General features: G+C 39.2%; 2 protein-coding genes and 1 long non-coding RNA gene across 3 annotated transcripts in view; all 3 read left to right on the forward strand.

The window, feature by feature from the left end:
* Positions 1-12,462, forward strand: part of Nuf (rab11 family-interacting protein nuf) — a 25,167-nt gene extending 12,705 nt beyond the window's left edge. The window contains exons 5-10 of the mRNA XM_076802420.1: positions 511-628; positions 10,947-11,111; positions 11,277-11,646; positions 11,734-11,879; positions 11,982-12,032; positions 12,111-12,462. Of these exons, the coding sequence (XP_076658535.1) occupies positions 511-628; positions 10,947-11,111; positions 11,277-11,646; positions 11,734-11,879; positions 11,982-12,032; positions 12,111-12,233 (973 nt within the window). The 3' untranslated portion in view covers positions 12,234-12,462. The remainder of the gene's footprint in view (positions 1-510; positions 629-10,946; positions 11,112-11,276; positions 11,647-11,733; positions 11,880-11,981; positions 12,033-12,110) is intronic.
* Positions 2,087-4,035, forward strand: LOC143361980 (uncharacterized). The gene has a single exon (XM_076801739.1). It carries the CDS (start codon positions 2,639-2,641, stop codon positions 3,044-3,046), a length of 408 nt encoding a protein of 135 aa, XP_076657854.1. The 5' UTR covers positions 2,087-2,638; the 3' UTR covers positions 3,047-4,035.
* On the forward strand, positions 4,400-5,523 carry LOC143361920 (uncharacterized). Its single transcript, XR_013083550.1, has 2 exons — positions 4,400-5,013; positions 5,290-5,523. It is a non-coding gene; the product is annotated as an uncharacterized LOC143361920 (long non-coding RNA).
* Positions 12,463-19,139: the final 6,677 nt, after the last annotated feature.

Raw genomic sequence — 19,139 nt, forward strand, 5'->3', positions numbered from 1 at the left:
GGCATCGGCTGCCAGCACACGCGCTTCCACAACCCATTTCCTTTTATGCTTTTACAAGTATCCGAGGAAAGATTGAGAAATACAGACGCGACAAATATTTCCCCTAACAGCATCCACCACCGCAAGAGATTCCTGTTACTTGTCGTGCAACAATCTTCCTAACTCTGCGCGGACGAGTGCTGTCCCTTTAGTCAACAAATTCTTGTTCTCGAATAATATGAAATTTTCGTCGAACATTGCATCTTTTTCATAATTTATATCCACTTTTCCAGTACATCGTTTCTTTGTACAAGAAAAATAGGCACGAAAATTCTACGAGATAAAAATAAGACATTCCTGGTAACAAATAATAAATTTCTTTAATCGATAATGATATTATCGACAATGAAAAACATTTTTCATTGAAACGTTTGAAAATCGAAAATTCAATGGAATAACTGTTGTCCAGTGCTTCCCTATTTCTGTAACCTTCGACTCGCATACGATTTATAATTTCTATTGTTATCACAGCCAGCTATATCGAAGTGGCAGCTTCAACAGCTCAGGCAGAGGCTCAAACTGTGATCCCGCGGACGATATGTACAGCGATGTCTCCCTGGAGGAAGATGTAATTGATCTCAATCATAGAGTAAGTCAGTTTTTTCTGTCTATTGATATATTGTTACCATAATACCCATCTAATTCTAATAATAGACGTCTGCGGCATAGTTTCCCAATATTGATACTACCAAAAATATCTGTAGCGTTTTCAAATACATACCAATTTCCAGTTAGAGTTATTAGTTAACACAAGTGTTAACATTAACACAACTTATTTAATAATATAAGAATAGACAGGATGAGTTAAAAGTGTTAACGAAAACATTTATTTTGTAGAAATAGAAAATACAAAAATAAAAGATTGCAAAATACTTTCAAAAAGAGATGGAAAAAGGTTTGGGAAACTATTAGGTTCATTTTTCGCATATGAATATTAGCATCAACCAAACAAAACTACATTGTTGCAACTATATTATTGAAACTAATTATTGTTCCGCAGTTGTTAAAAGTTTGCGATTCATAGCTTGATTCGTAGACATGTTAATGAGTTTTTTAGATACTGTTAGCGATTTGAATCGCGCACCAAGTCCCCCTGACCAACGTAATCTAACTTAATCAAGGTAATCCCAACTTCTCTTGGGATTGTTATTTAAAAACGGATTTCTTCATTCTTATGCAACACAGTCGTTGAGAATCGTACAATTAGATTCACGGTAGTTGAAGCGTAAAAATTGGCAGAAAACGAAGTGTCCGAGAAGTTTTAATACTCCTCCCTGCCACGATGATCTTTCTTTTTCTATTACCGATTCGTTAGAAGCATAATTGCGTGATGACGAAAATACCTCCTGTTGTCTTCTGGCTACGTGACCCGACTCTCTAAGAGGCGAGATTTTTACTTTTGAAAGTACCCTTCATGGTTCCCTGTGTTCTTTTCACGCGACACGTTTCAGCTCAGTTATTTATGGACACGGAAATACGGAATTTCAATTAACAATAGGAAGCCTGGGAGCTTTTTCCTGCTTCTCCGAGAGGATTGGCGTATCGTAAACCTTCGAATACACAGGACATTGGAATTACAAAGTAGCATCCCTAGTCCCAGGAAATGATACGGCCCGAAGAAATACGATGCAGTCGTAAAAACGGTTGGAGGTGCAACCTGTGCTGCAGTTGAATGCGCTTCTCGCACAGTTTGACCCTCGCACAAGATGTCTCACTCGGGACTACCCTAAACCATCGAAAAAAAGTTAGAAATCAAAGTCGAATGGCTTCAAGTTCCACCGAGTTCCTATCTTTTTTTTTCTTTTTTTTTTTTTGAGTCGTATATTTTCAATGGTTCGTGTAGTGTGTAATTTCGTACAAGTACTGAGCCTTTTATGGCTGAAAAGCATTATTTCTGGAGATAGAATAGCGGAACTGAGGAGCATCACGCGATCCTCAAATTAAAATATCTCCGGAATTAATGGCCTTTAGTCTTAAGTGGCTTGGCTGGTTTTTTTTTGTGGAGATAATTGCAGGCTGCTTCGACTAAGACGTACCAAAATACGTAATTCAATTTAATAGAATACGGGTAATATCACGACCAGTTGAACGATTTAACTTTCATTTGAAACGGTTTTTAGTGTATACATACATTAAGATTGAATCTTCCAAAAACATGCACTGTGAAAATTAGATTTCAGGTTCTAAGATGATACAGAATCTAATAGTTTTACCACTTAGGGGAAAGGTGCAAGGAGTCAATTATGGTTTTAAAAGTCAGCTCCGAAATTTCCAAAGTTACATACGATAGAAATCCCATCATTTTGTGATCTTTATTTCGCAAACAAAATGACCATGCTCCATAGAACAAATCACAGTTTCATGTTAGGCTAATACATATAGTAATTATTTTGTATAATTCTTTAGGGAACACCCGGTATACCGATCCCTCGAACGGAAGTTCCCTGAACACTCATCGAGTCAAGATTTCTTTTAACCTAACCTTGGAAACAGTTGTACATCAAAATTATCGTTTCGTGGACAAGAGTGGGTTATTTTTTCAATTGAGGGACTTTGGCAGCGATGTCGGATGGAAGGAAACGTGATTCCTAGATCGTAGATGTGTGCTTCGAACTCGCCTTGTAGATCTCCACCGCGGTCGGGATCCTCTGCCGAAGATCAGGTCGAGAACGCCAGGTTCCATCAGCAACACCCTGTTCATCAACCCCCTTACATATACTACCCGCCACCGGTAGCCTACCCGCCATTGAATCCCTATGGTCCCTACGGGCCCTATCATTCGGGAGGATACTATTCGCATCCTTATTGCACCGAACCAGCGCAGGAGCCAAAAAGCTCAGGCTCGTCCTTGATCGGCGTTATCCTTTTCGTTATCCTGGCACTGTGCGTGATTAGCGTAATCCTCTATCGATTCCTACCTCGCGATTCTCGAAGAAGATTGGACCCTAGGCTCCCTATCCTGACGCATCCACCGGCCCAAGTAAATCTTCATGCTCTTGATCTTTGAGTAGAGAGAGTACTCGCCTAATGCTGGACACTCGAATTTTGGTCATCCTCAGAAAGTGGACTTTGCATGTAGAGCATAATTTATTAATATTTTCTTAACCCTTAAGCAGTACAGTAATTACTGAGACTGCGAAGCACCATACTAGAACCTTTTTAAAATTGAGAAATTGTCTCAGTTATCTTTAACTATGAAAGACTAAATAATCCGAATGTTCTAGAAGTTACGAAACTCGATATTTGCAATTACAATACGAAATGTTGTTGGTGACCCCGGTACACCAGTTTCAGATACCTTGACCTTTTCATCGAACTTAATTGAACAGCTACCAATTTGAATCGTTTGCCAAAAACTCGGTATTCCCAGGTTGCTTTCGAGACAGAATGAACTTTCAGACACTGTCATCTAAACAATTGAAACATAACGAGCGAGAAGGACGAGCAGAAATTAGTAACAGCAATGAATCCAATAAAGCTAATGACGAAGAAGTAAAGCAGGAACAATGAAATAAGCACCGGCATTAGAATGTTAATTAATATGTTTCTCCGAATTTAGTGCGTGTACAATTTTATACATATTGAAAAGAAAGATTGTCATGTGTCCGGTACTAGGAGAATTCCCTCTAATTGCCGTTCATTATTCACCGTGGTTCCCCCCCCCCCCCCCCCCGCGAGAGATAACAATGATACTCGTCGGCGCTCGTCATTGTTCTCAAGATGACGCGATCGTGTAGCTTCTGAACGCGGCGAAAACAATGCACGATGTTGACACGTCTCTGTCTGTTTGTCGTCTGATCGGGACACTGAGAACTCTCATCCTTTGGTCGCAATTGTCAATCATTTTCGCACTTTCGTCGCTCGTGTAATCGATTTTCTTTTTGGGTTAATTAACACTAAACCTGCCACGGTCAATATGACCGGTTTTCTATTTCAGAATTATTGAAATTGTAAAAACGTTTTCATAGGAAATTACTTAAATTGACTTCTTTATTTGAGCACATATTATAGTGAAAATCGTACAGAGTTTAAATTCAATCTTTTCCGTTCTATAAGACGTTTCACTTTTACATGTTTTGTGCTTGGTAGGTTTAGTGTTAATACTAGTTGGATCCAACACAAAATTGAACTTCATTATTTCATGACTGCACAATTCTGTTTCTTTTTTTGCTATCTACAATCTACTAATTGTCATCCTTCTTCTATGTCGATAATGTTGATACAAATCCTTTTATCTTTGAGTTACAAATCTGTATATCAAAAATTTGCGCGATGCTATTGCGAACGCAAAATCTGTAATTCGGGACTGTAGCGTTTCATTCAAATTCTAGTTTTCCAGCAGTCGGTTCAACTTTTAATCGTTCGAGATCGTTATCAGCATCTTTCGAAATTCCCGTGCGCGAATGGAATTCGCTATCGGCGAGAAGTAAAGTGCACGATCGTTTTTCATGTCCAGGGCGATAATCGCGGGGACAGAGTACCCTAAACGGTAACGATACGCTGCCGGCCGCTAACAGAAAGGTCCGTGTTTTTGAACCTGTAGACCAGGAAGACGAAAAGGGACGCGAAACAGAATTTCCCGGCGGAGTTTCTCGTTTTCTCGAAGATCAGTCGCAGCAGAGAATACCTTCCCTGCGAAGGCTGCGAGGATGATTCAGCGATGTATTCTTGCGACGCAGATTGCCTTGATCACGGTATCATAGAGATTTCGTCGACGAAAAGAGTCAACGCTGGCACCGACGCGATAGAATCGACCGGCACGCGTTCAACTGGAACGTAAATCGACCGTAGGAGCGATCACGGATCGAGGAATGATCGATGCGAACGCCCCTGGCGATACCGCAGCCCGCGTTGCTCGACTCGTGGATACCAGAAATTCGATGCGTCGCGAAAGTAAAAGGGAACACGCTAATTACCGCGGCATCTGAATTAAATCCTTGTGCAATTAGCAGCTCCTGATTGGATTACGCAGAAGTAAGCCGACTCCGGTGATCGCGTACAGGATGTTTCATGAAACGCGGCTGAAAGAATGAGCTCGGGAGAACGGCTACGGCTAATTAGGTTGATTAGTTTGGTACACGTGGTCTCGGAGATATCGGTGACTTTTGTTGCGACGTGATTCATACTTTCTATACTTTTGTTGATAGCGTTTATCGGGCATCCAATGATACCATGCCACAATTTTGTGAAACCTCCTGTACACTTTTGATATTGAAAAATACTCTCTATTTAGTGAAATATTTATTACAGATTTGACTATGATTTGGCTTGAAGAAGGTTCGAAAATTGTGATGAGAGCAATCAAAATGAATATGTGAAACGTTTTATAAAATGCCTACTCGAGTTTATAGGGCACACATCTTTTATCAAATAAACAGTTCTTCGCGAATGTTAATGTAAAAATGTTTGTACGTTGTGATATTTACCTACGTATAATTTTCTAGCGTGCACATTTTTGTAGTATAATAAAGTAGTCCTGCATGACGCTACAGCGTATAAACTTTACTTAAAAAGATTATCTCGATTCGTGTATATTTTGCAACTCAATTATTTGCGCGTGACAAAAAGGTTCACGGTGTAGATGTCTTTGGAAAAAAACAATAGAAAGCCGGTATAATAGAAAAATACGATCGAGCGGTAAACAATCAAAATTAATCAGTCACATTGAAAATGTCAAATTACAAAATTATTCGTACAAATTAAATTATTAGTGAAATATTCGTTTCTAGCATGAACTGTTGAGCGAACATTGAATAAAAATTTGAGAAAACAGGTGGTAAAACATGTCCTGTGTCAGAGCAACACCTGAAGGTTTTATTGGATGGGGCGGATGGCCATTCATAAGTTTTTTGATTATTCTTGTTGTGATTGCTTATCTCGGATTCAATTTGTACAAACGCTTTCTACCAGAGCAACAACAGGGTGGAATTTAATTGAAAAGCGAGGATAATATCAAGCATTTTCATCTTACACGGTATTTCTGCACATTACATTTTATTAGACATCTTGTTAGACTTTAGTTGCAAAATTAGTTCTACATTTTCCTCCATTATATTCACCGCTTTATTTTATGTTCGATACAAAATTAATTAATCATTGAATGTCTTGCCTGGTATAATAAATAAACTTTCAAACAAGTTTCTCGGTCACAGGGTTAGATATTAGTATAAAATTAGTAACATTTATCAAGTTAATGATTGCTTACTGCTCTATACTTGCTAGTGGTTAACTTAAACGTGGGCAACGTTGATAATAAACAGCCTCGAAGTATTTGTTAAAGTAGGTTACAGTTAAACGAAAGTTTGGATAACGGGAAAGCTCCACTAGTTGGAATAAAAGTCAAAAGACATTGCTTCCGTACGTTACCATAATTATTAATTTGATAGTTTAATCGGTAAAGCTATCAATCAAATGTTTTGTTTAATGAAGCTCTTTAAAGCAATGCGATATTAAAAGCCGGAAATTGTAGTATAAAAGAGAAAATAATCTCTGACACGGTTCTACATTCAAATGAAGTGTGTTATACATACATATATCATATCGAACATATTCAATAACATACAACACGCTACGCAAGTTGATATCAGGGGCGTGTACCCGCGTCTGGCATGTACGGAAATTATCGCATTGCGTATACAGTGATTAAAACGGAACTGTTGCCTTATTACCACCATCAAATTTAAATACAGTCCATAATGTATGCATTACGTCGCTTTGTCGTGATATAATAGATGCTGCCGCATCCCAGTAATTTCATATCATCCGGAAGAATACATTTTTCAATTTTCCGACATTTTCCGATTACATGTCTCTGAAATCGACATAAATAGAAAGCTCTTGAAGATTTGGGATTTTTCAAAATATCAAAAATATCTATAAATCGTACACAAAACGCTTTAACCTTCCAACGACGATACCCGAGTGAAAAAAAGTTCGTCATCCGAGGATTAAATGCTGTGGAGAAAGGGAAACATGTATCAACTTTTTGTTATCCAAAAGAACTTTGAAACGTTCTCCAGGTTGACAATATTTTCTGTGTGATATGCAATTTTGTCCTCGGCTGATTGCGTTTGAATGTATAATAACGTATACGTGCCACGGTATTCGACCTGCACCGGTTAAAAACGGAATCGGTGCCGAAGGTATAGGGTAATCTTAATTGGCTAATTGGCTGTGGCGAGCAGACAAAGGCCAGGAAGAGCTTTCCGTGCTTTCTAACTGGATTTGCGAAGCGCGCGTAGGGGTGGCCGGTTACAGACTTTGTTCGATGTAAGAGGCGGCGCGATATACGTGAATTCGCGTCGGAGTTAGTCGATACGTAGTATACGGAGTGCACACAAATAGCCTCGCGGCTACTCCCAGTTTACAGCGGGCGATCGAGACGAACGATTATGTTCGAAGTACGCCCGAAGAAACGGAAGTGCGCCGACTGTTGTGACCGCGACTCTCCCTACGTTCGTTCGGTTTCGATTATCCGGTCGTTCGAGTATCGGTCATCGAGGTTCCACTGGGTAATGCACGAAATTTCGAGGTTAGGTTAGTGTCCGAATCCAGTGTGTTGTGCGTGTGCACGAGGGGATATGGACAAGCGACGAACGGCGTGCTTGCACGTCGTTCTAACGGAATAGGTAGACCCGGTGTGTTTCGAGGCAGCGTTTAACCCGAGGAGGATGACGGTTCTACCTGACACAGGTGTGACGTGACAGATCGCGAATGCTCAAAATGGATTTGAACGTTTACGACGATCAAACGGACACAGGCCCGGCTGATCATGAACACGATCACGATCACGACAGTCGAATAATATCCGGGGAGGGGCTGTCCCCAGGACCCGGAGCCGGCCTCGAGTACGACTTGTGGGAAGGACAGTTTCAGTTCGTCGGACAGACGCCCTCTTCCCGTGTTAGTCGGCTACCTCGTCGCCGTGGTCCTCGACTTACCGAGCAAGTAAGCCAGGTCGAGCCTTTATCTAGAAACGGTGGCGATTTTACTCGGAATCGTAACGTCACGATTTTAAATTGGATTCGCTCGAACACGCAAATGGTAGCGCGTGGGAACCACCGTGCGCTTGGTCCAAAAAATGTTCACCATTCTTTGAGCGTATCTCTATCCGCAGTTTACATTGTTGCGACCTTAGACTATATATACTTATAGATCCGGCTCCGGATAACATACCCTGTCCCGATATTATATCATCTACCAGATGACGGTTGTGGGCAAAGTGCTATAGTCGAAGCTAAATTGTTAGAGAGGAAAACGGAGTCGTCGTCTTTTATCTCATTCTGTACAAATATTTTATTACTCGTTCATTTTTACTTTACTCTTATTATTGCAAATTGTGCTGGCTCATTTTGTTTAAACAGTTAAATTTTTATGTAGATATTGATAATATGAGAGCTGTATTTATTTCCTCATAACTTACTTTATTTAAGAAAAAAGAATAGTAAGAACAATATATATGTCGAATACATTATTTTGAATTATCTTGTGACGTCGGTTGTGGGCACCAGTAAGCCGTTATCTTGGAATACTGCGTCCTAATGCATATCCTATACCAATGCCGGGTCTATAAGTATAAGTATGTATATGTGATCAAAAAATAGTTTACAGAGACTACGTATACATGCATCCTCTGTGGCAGTAAGTGTACAGTCTTCCTAAACAGTTTTTTCATCGCGTTATACGGGAATCGACTGTATACTTTTCGGCGGTTGATCGCACGCGAAAGCAACATCCGCCCTTCACCCTTTAAGGACGCGCGTCTGATGACAATTGAAATTGCTGTTGGATAGTATATTGACCGTTAGTTTTGCTATTGTTTTATCTTCATCGCAGAAAGTTATTTTCGAGCAATTGAACGTGCGAATACTTTTTCGATCAACTGTACTTCGCTCGAACCAGTTCGATTCGGAATTCTAGTTCTATTAAACTGTTCCTATAGGCGCATGCTATGTAAACAATATTCCTTTTTAAATGTGTAGGAGCTACGTAATCGATTACTGCGATCGATTATCGAAGAACCTCTAGACAATTGCAATACAAAGAAAATAATTGTAATATATTCATAGTATATTATTCTCAATTTTTGTGACAAAGGAAGTAATACTACGTCCAATTCAAGTTTCAGCCAGTTGAGAGCTGTGAAATTATATAGCAAGATTTAGACTTTAATAGGTATTTAATAGGAAATAATATACTTAGGGAGTATTGTATAATATTTAAAATTATATTTGTAACGTAAGGAATACAGTTTCACCTTTACGGTAGGCTAATGCCATGTGTTGCTGGCGTATTTATGTTTAGTATTCTACCGATGGGTCCAGCGGTGCTCATCGACTGCTCGGTGGAAACTAATTATAGACACTTCGGATGCGCATTGGACCTCGATCTTTTTATAGTTATAACTTTTTTTACTTAATAATATGGAATTTTTGTACTTAGTTAAGCACGTCTTAAGGGGGCCGGCAGGCATTTGGCCTTGACTGTCGCGCTATGTTACGCTGTGCCTTTTTTTCTAGACATTTTACGTCTTAAATAAGTAAGTAATCAATTAAAAATACATACCACCGTGTTTTTACATGTCTTTGCTACGTCTGTATGGAGCCTTTTTTTCGATACGAACACTAAATCTCTCGAAATTAAGAGAATCTCTCAGCGGCAGCCATCTTGTGACGTCATACTGGCTTCACAATTCGAATTTTCTGACGAATATTACAAATTACTCCACGATGAGGTAGAAATTCGCAATTTGGGCTCCATACAGACGTAGATTGAACTTTTAGAAAACACAATTGACCACTTCTAAACTGCTCATTGCAATATTGAAGCCGCAGTTTGTATAGATTTTGACCCTTGCATACGTATACGGATTTCAAACCATGCCGGCCCCCTTAAAATATAAATAGTACAGATTATTTTTATACTACTAAAATACTACTACTACCAAAGTACTAAATATGTAATTATAAGAGAATTTAATCATTTAGCAGTTTTGCCATACTTTTAAACGTGCTCTATTTCGGCCTCTACCCTGCAGTCAGCCTTTCTAAAAATAAATTGCTAAAAAATAAAAGATATTTAGCAACGAACTTCTACAAATTTGAATGAGTACAATGGTCAGCCTATTCCTCATTTCCAATGTATAGTTTCATGTCCTCGTATAATAAATTTAGAAAATAATATATTAACAACAGTAACGCTTAGGATGGCTGATTATAGGCTCAGACTACTGGAAAAATTCGATTCAAGTAAAAATTAGCGCTTGAGACTTTCAAGTATCTAAAATCCATTCATCGAGTGTCTATTAAAAAGTCTCAAGGTCTTTAAAATCCCCCTGAGCTTGACATTTTACATAGGCAGAAAAATCGACATTGGGTCTGGTGTCTCGCGACTGAGAACCACTAACGGCAAACCTTCGGAATGTATAGTCGCGTGCGCAAGTTTCTGAACAGGAGGTATTCGTCGACACGGTCGTCGTCAGTAGTCCGTCGTATTCAGCTACTTGACTTTCAAGGGCCATTAAAGCGAACGCATTAAAGTGATTTTAATTGATCAGTAAAAGACAGTACAGTACCGGGAGAGTAACTACCGTAGGTCCGGAGTTTCGCGGCAGTTTTCCAGCAAAGGACTACGCCGTGTTTATTTAGTATAGTAGCATGTCAGATCTATTAATCGGTCAGGATAAAACGGGACAGTTACGTGTGGCGGGAAACCTGGCAGTTGTACGCGCATCGCTGTGTCTCCGAAAAACTTTTTAACGCTTCGATTGCCGAATCGACACGCTGAAAAAAATCTCGTGAAACCAAAGTTTAGTCGAATCCTATTTGTAAATTCTAAGGAATTTTTGTTCACACAGAATTGAGAAATTAACGAGACCGATATTTCAAAAATGAATTGTGTGTTTCCAGGTCCAAATGATCCAAGAACAAATGCATGCTTTAGTGGATACTCAATCGGTCGGCGAAGAACGCTACGCAAGAGCGAAGCAGGAAAATGCTACGTTGCAGGCGAGAATACTAATGCTGGAGGAGGCAACTAAGGATGCTGAAACTAGGGCCGAGGAAAGGCTTCAAGTACGTTTCACTTTGGTACTTCCTTTCGGAAAGCTATTGCAAGCACGGTCGTCTGTTTATCCAATTAGATTAATTTGTATCGAATCAGTAAAATAATAGCGTAAACAACGTTAAAGTAGCGTATATTCGTCGATAAAATTGACATGGTAAATAATGTTTTTCTAGGCAGAGCAACGGAGGCACAGAGAATGGGCGAACCGGTTGGATCGCGAGCGGCAGCTGCAACTAGAAAATTATAATATAAAATTGCAAGCAATCGAGCTTGAAAGATCCGGTTTAAGAGACGAAATAGTAAGGTTACGGGAACAATTGGAAAAAGTGAAGTCGGAGAAAAATCGATTGGAGAATGAGCTCGAGGAATCTACGATGGAAACCAAGATTGCACGGGAAAACGAACGTCAAGCCATAAGTCGGGCAAACGATGCTCACCATCAGCTAGAAGCTGCCAGAGAAGAACTTGCGTTGAGGGTAGAGGACCAGCAAAGAATAGATGAATTACTGCAACAGGTGGCACAATTACGGACGCATAATAAAAGTAATAATATTATCGAATCCATCGTTGCAATTAACAAAATCGTTTTTTTTTTTAAATTAATCGAATTCGTTGAATATGTTGCCGCAGGTCTAGAAGAATCGAGAGACGAATTGCAAGCTGCAGCGGCTCTGCAGGCAGGCCGTGAACTTTTAACGTTAAATCCGTGTAACAGTAATGCTGAGAAAGGACCTAGTCTTGCGGTAGAATTATTAGCTGGCATCAATCAAGATCAAGTACGTCACACATTAGATCTTTAACCGATGAAACTGTGAAAGATTCGATTAGTTAGACATTGTATAATACAGGTCTCTAATGTTAATTGTATTTCATTATAGATGGATGGCCAGATTCCTGGTGATTATCGTGATCTTTGTAGCATATCCGAAGTATGTACCAAGTCATAGTTGTGATAATATTGTGTTTAAATTGTTTGTCTCGATTCTATTCAAATTGGTTTGTTGCAGATGAAACAAGCTTTAAAGGAGCAGCAAGAGGTCAACACTCAATTAAGAGCATACATTGAAGGAATCTTATTGAACATAGTAGAAAATTATCCTCAATTGTTAGAAGTAAAGCAACCACACTGAACTATTTCATAAATAGTCGGTGATTATATTTAATGTAAACACATTGCGGTCCGTGGTCCATGTTGAACTGTAGCGCTCTCCGGTTCAACTACGTAAAAGCTGTACTACGTACTTAGTCATACTTTTTGTTAGATATAAACGCAGATATGAAAACTGGTTAAATCCAAAGTACTTGCAGTTACTTTAACGTGAAATTTAAATTTTTTCCAATAAATACGATAAATTTTAATGTTTGCGTAAGCTTCTTTTAACTTTTGTGTGTGTGTTCAATAACAACAGTTGTATTTTTAATTTAAAAAATCGAGTACCGTATACCCGCGAACTTCATTTAACATATACTTAAATATTTTTCTTGCATGTGATATACATCGAAAGAATATTTTAAATAGAATTTTGCATTACATTAAGGACAGTAAAAAATGCGAGTTCCTTTTCACAATGCATTTTAACATTTTTTTGTCAAACTACTTAATCATGTTTTTATCATTTTTTTAAGGTTACCAAGCAACGATATTCTTAATGATAGAAAGTACATCCTATTTAACATTACATTAAATTAACAATACATGTATATTAACGTTACCAAACTGTCACGACTGAGAATTTTTCAGCAACCGCAGTGCACTGTTAGTGAAGTAAATATAGTGATTTCGGATAATACCGCAGCGTATCGTAATGCCAATACTTCTTTCGAACGGTCACTTGGAAGAATTCCAATCAAATCACTAAATTTATTTCACTAACATTGTTAGAAATAGTCGTGTCAGACGCGCGTTGTCCGCAGACCGCAAAATAAAACGCCGTTGAAGGACCGCAACGTGTTAATTGTTTGAGGCAGTTGTACATTACACCTCTTTGTTGAAAAGTTCATTCATAGATTTATACGAGCAACTTTGTCATACTACACCTATACAGATACTACATTGGAAGTAATTTCCGTCCATGCGAATTTAAAATTTTAGCGACATAATTAATTTGATATTTTCACTGCCATCGTTTTACTTCAACTATACGCGTCTTTTATACAGAGGCAGTGGCCGGTTAAATATTTGCATTATAGTTTACGGTTTACTCTAGAAATTTATACTGAGTAATATTGTCACGTCCAATTCTTAAAGCGCTAAGATCCGCATTGCTGGCAATACTTATGCATCATGTATTAATCCACTCTGACTTTAATAATCGCATGATTACAGGATAAAGCCAGTTAACTTATTGTGGTTCCGATACCAACTTGTACATTTTTGTTATAAATAACTACGGCCTATGTATCTTCAATGCAACAGTTTTTCTAACAAGATATTTAGTAGCCAATGCAACAATAATATCTCTTTAGATGAAGCAACAATTCATCGTTCGATTTTTTATCTCTTGTTTGTCGGTTCAGATTAAAAAAAAGTTAATTTAAATGAAACGCTATGATGATGCAATTGTAATGCATCGTCCAATTATAGCATGAAATACCAAAATATTAGAAATTATTAGATAATTTAAAAATGATAAAAATGTGATAGTAATATTTTCGCAATGTAATATTAACTGTTAAATGTTTGAGTGATACAGCAAGTGCAATATGCGGCGCACATTGCGTCGACCTCTGCGCTGATGTTCGGACGTCAGGACGTTACAGTGTAAGAAATGTGCATAATAATTAGAAGTTACTATCTATAGTAAGTCCTATCTGAATTTATTGTCCAGAATAGATTTTACAATGAGTTCTAAATCAAATCGTGAATTAAAAAATTGTTTACCTCAAATTACAATTTTCAATTAGGTATCGACGATTTGCAATATCGTCAAATTTAAAAGAAGCGAATACCGAAAAACTTGTTTAAATTTAATAGATTATATAGCGAAATGAAATTGATTTTCTTTTATATCTTTCTAAAGAAAAAAGAATAAAGCATTAAACTTGATAAAAAGTTATAGCATTTGGAGGTATACTATATACCTAACATCCAATGTATTTTTGTGTCACTTGAAACCTTATTACATGAAATATTATTCGTGACATAGTGATAGATTGTAATCATGTAATCATATAATGGGGTGTTGGGTCTATCTTGTACCTCGATTGTGCTTAATTTATTCATAATTACTGTTTGAACGATGTTTTTACATGAGTCGCAGATAATAGTAAAGTATACTAATTTTGTTCAGATTATAATTCTTGATAATAATGACATTTTTCCACTTTCATAAGCAATAAATAAATATATACAAGGTGTTTGTCATTTCCACTGTCATGAACCTAATCGAGTTGAACCCAAGCTAGTTGATTTTTTGTTTATAAATTGGAAATTTATTGAATCCAGAGAGGATATGAGCACCGACGAGATATACAGGGTGGCCCACATAACTCTGAACAGCTCAATATCTCGAAAATTATGCCATCGATTTTAAAGTTCTTAGTCTTAAATTGCATGGAACTGAAGGGCCTTTCTGACTACATAAATGTGAAGTGGCCTCCCTTCCCCTTTAACCTTTGTAATTTTAAATGGAACCCCCTATAAAATGTTACATATTTAGATTCTACCGGAAAAAACAAGTCAATTTTGTCTGAAACATTTTTTTGTCAGATACTTCCATGATGAGATATAACAGTTTGAAGTTTCGAGTTGTAGGTACTTGAAGCGCTCGGAAATAGCGTTATGGAATTATACGCGCTTCATAATTTAGAAACATTTCATAATTTAGAAAACCGGCTTAGTAAAGCTGTCACTAATGAAAATAATAGTGCCAGTATTCTTGCTGCAATTACATTAAATCCTCATATTAGTCAACGTACACTTGCACAAACATCACATATTAGTCGTTCATCAATTCAACGAATTTTGAAACGGCAAAAGTATCATCCATATCACATGGTTTTATCACAAGAGCTTTCGATAGCAGATTACGATCACCGCGTAAGATTTTGTGAGTGGCTGCAGGGTGTTGTGGAAAACGAGCGGGCAGCCCGGGCAGCCCGGGCAAGTGCCCGATCCCGCGGGCAGCCCGGGCTAGGGCACTTGCCCGGGCTGCCCGAGCTGCCCGCGGGCTCGGGCACCTGCCCGGGCTGCCCGAGCTGCCCGCGGGATCAGGCACTTGCCCGGGCTGCCCGCGGGCTCGGGCACCTGCCCGGGCTGCCCGAGCTGCCCGCGGGCTCGGGCAATTGCCCGGGCTGCCCGCGGGCTAGGGCACTTGCCCGGGCTGCCCGAGCTGCCCGCGGGATCGGGCACTTGCCCGGGCTGCCCGAGCTGCCCGCGGGCTCGGGCAAAAACTTCTTTATTTTTCGTTATTTTTTTTTAAACTTTTACCAACATATTCGTGGCATTTTTCTAAGGAAAACGGTACCAAACATGACAAAATTCCGATGATATTTACTTGTGTAATGAACGACGGAAGTTTCGGACGCAAAGAAGGACAGCATATGAAAAGAAAGAGACGCGGTGAGTCCTTCCCGTCTCGAGTTCGACAGCTTGGTTTTCGCCGCGGACAAATAGCCGAATTTCGGGCAAACATCTAGATGTGGTTACTAATGCATATGTATTGACAATTACTCACAGAAAATGAAATTTAACAATACAATTAATGATTATACATAAAGTTTATTGCTTATGAAATATAAAAAATATAAAATGTAAAGAAACAATTCTATAAGGTATAGAAAATAGCAAACAATACAATTATAATTAAAACTTAAAATGACTTGGACACTTTTCAAAACTTTTATCTCTACCTCTATGTTAGTGATATACAAACTGAAAATTTCATCGAAATCGACGGAGAAAAAAACAACGTGCATTGCAAGATATAAGAATCTGTGTATCTGTGTGTTTGTACAAATAGCAATAATACTACCACCAAATAGCTTTATATGGATAAGAGCCGTCGAAAGTTAGTTACTACGGATCACAATAAGAACGATTGAATTTTGTCATTACTTGTATATTGTATTTATTCTTTTTTTTAATTCTATAACTATTACAGAATATATTTTATTGAATAATCATTATTTTATAAATATCGCAATAATTTCCAAATTAATTAATTTCACCTATAAACTATCGATTATAAAATAATGATTACAATGGTGAACAATATGGAAAATAAGAAGGCAATCAGAGTGTAATGAAATTATACAATAAAAAATAATTATTTTCATTCTACGCATTATACGTTATTTATTGCCTATGTCACTGACGTTTCTTCCGTAATTCACGAACAAATGTTCTATTTAGGTAGCGAGCGCAGCATGTTTAGCGATGTTGGTATTTGAGATCAGTGATAGTTCCACGTTCTTAGTTCCACAACTGACGAGAGTATCTCGACGTTGGGGCCGTTACCGACCGATCCCAGTACCCACCTGGGACCCACTTTGAGACTCGCAGTTTAACACGGGGGCTGGCAGTCTTTATATATATCTCGTCGGTGACACGGTTCTGTTCCAGGAAAGACGACACGGTTCTGTTCCAGAAAAGCCGACACGGTTCTGTGTCATGCTAAAAGACGACACGGTTCTGTCCCAGGAAAGACTGACCGGTTCTGTGCCATGCTAAAAGACTGACCGGTTCTGTTCCAGGAAAGACTGACCGGTTCTGTGCCATGCTAAAGCGGCGATGTTACGAAAGTGGGAACGCCGAAACCCCGGGCGTGAGCACTCTCATTCCTCTCTGATAATAATAGGAGGAATGTAATGGTTAATATCTTATACCTAACACTTCCTTTGGCAATAATAATGAACATTAAATAAGCCTAAAATTGGGTCTTGGGACAGTTATTATAAAATATGTTGATCTACTTCTGCCAGTTGATCAAAGGTGGCGCTACTGTAGTTTCCGATAAAATCGACTGTTGGTAACATTTGTCTACCAGTTTCAGCGTTTTGCCACTACGTCAAGTGGCGCTATTTTGAGATTTTACGGAGCTAATGATTTGTGCCGCTGATTGCACGGTGTCTTCTGTGTAATCCGGCACGAATCACCTGCTTTCATAATAAACATCGTTTTTTCAATAATAAATAGTATCTTTTGCACGATGTACGTTCCGTACTTTCCTGTGCGTTAGTGTAATTTTATTTAGAATGCTTGCTCAGCATTTAAAATTATCGAATTTCATTTTATTTCATACTATCTTAATATAAACGCGATTCTAAAATTCTACCCAGCGGAAGCCTACTAATGAAATTTTCAATAATTATGCTGTACCAAAAGAAATCTTAGAAATCTTCGTTCACGTTATGATTACTGGGTATGACTCGTTGGTTCACAATTGAAATTACTGCCGTAGCCGAAGGCTTCATTAAGCACTCTTTAGCGATGGACCATTATAAAAATGATAAAATAATCGCCGGTAATAAAATTTCTCCGACACAGAAATACCTTATGTCTCCTGGAGAAACCAAATAGAATACATTCACGTTCGGAATGTCTTCCATCAGTTCCGTAGCGACGATTGCTGGTAGCTATGGTGGTTGGTCAGCTGATTGAAGATCTTCGGGCTGTTTTCGGTGGAATTGTTACGGGGAGCCAAGCTATGTATATCCATGCAAGCTATAAAAGGCGATTAATAAGCGTGCAAAGGAGGGAACAAGCCGAGAATTACAGCACGGTATCGGAAGGCGAGATCGTGCCGACATCGCAAAAAGCGGATGACGCCGGTATTTTTAATGGGAAGCCGAAGGCGAGCTGAATAGAACAAGCTTTCGGGGAGCGAAGCGACACTCAGTTTCTTTGATCAATAATGAAAGTTCTCTCCGTCTCGGTTTCGCGTTCTTCTCCCATTTCACCGTCTCCTTTGGCCCCGAGCTATTGGCTCGCTTTTTCTCCTCCTTCATCCTTGCTTGGTCCTCTATTTTATCTTATACATTTTTAACCCTTATCCCGGCCCCAAAGCGGGGAGGACGAGCCCGCGCGGCCGTTCACGACCGGTTCAAAGCGAAAGCCAAGTTCTAACAAGCCTCGAACTGTGAGGCACCCAAGGCTCCTCTCTCTTCCTCTCTCCCTCTCTCTCTCCCTCTCTCAAATAATCCACTCCTCGATCCATTCGTACGAAAGCCTTTTTGTAGGAGGCTCCGGTGGCCCCTGTCCTTGGGGAAGAGGATCTCAAAGAATTCCAAGCTCTCAGTGGACTTCCCTTCCGCCTGGACGAACCGGGAGCATGTACATCGATTATTTCTCCTAATATTGGACATTTCTTAAACTCGGATCACAATTATTAATTAAAACGACGACAGGAAAGGATGGATAAAACGATTCCGGTACAACTATGAAAGAGATTGCTGGTCGTCGCGAAACTAGTATTTCTACGCACACAATACTCATAGATTTCAGCACTTCATTACTCAGCAGCCGAATACACTGTATTTCCGTAAATACTCCGTCAGAAATATGCTTTCCACGGTCATCTTGAAGATATTTCACGCTCGTATGGTACAGGAAACTAGACAGGAACCTAATTTACAACATATATTCTCAACGCCACTAATAACGTTGCAAACATTGTTCCTTCTCAAGTCATACAGTCAAGACAGACCTAAAGTGTAATTTATAATCCATTAAAATTATCAAGAACGTTGCAGATATTACCCTTTCCCAAGGTATATCGTGGTTGAGCTTAGGGGTCGGTCGAAATTCGGCGACCCTCTGACAGGATTTCGGTGTTATGGTCCTTTCGGAACTGTGTCGTGATTTTTCGTGAAATGACCGGCTGGAAATTCGAATTTTAAGGACCTGCGTTTAGGATACAGGTTCCCTTTGAGGTGGGTGACGAGGAGGAATAGGAGAAGAGGCGCCCTTGTCTTCCTCGACCTAATAAAAAGCCTCGAGAAGAGATCGGCGTGGCTGGGCACCGGCATCGGCTTCTCGTTTCTTTGCAGTTCCGTCGAACGCCCTTGTTTGCGACGGTGTACTCCCTGCGCGGGGG

The sequence above is a fragment of the Halictus rubicundus genome, chromosome 16 (assembly GCF_050948215.1).
Source record: "Halictus rubicundus isolate RS-2024b chromosome 16, iyHalRubi1_principal, whole genome shotgun sequence".
In the NCBI taxonomy this organism is placed as follows: Eukaryota; Metazoa; Arthropoda; class Insecta; order Hymenoptera; family Halictidae; genus Halictus; species Halictus rubicundus.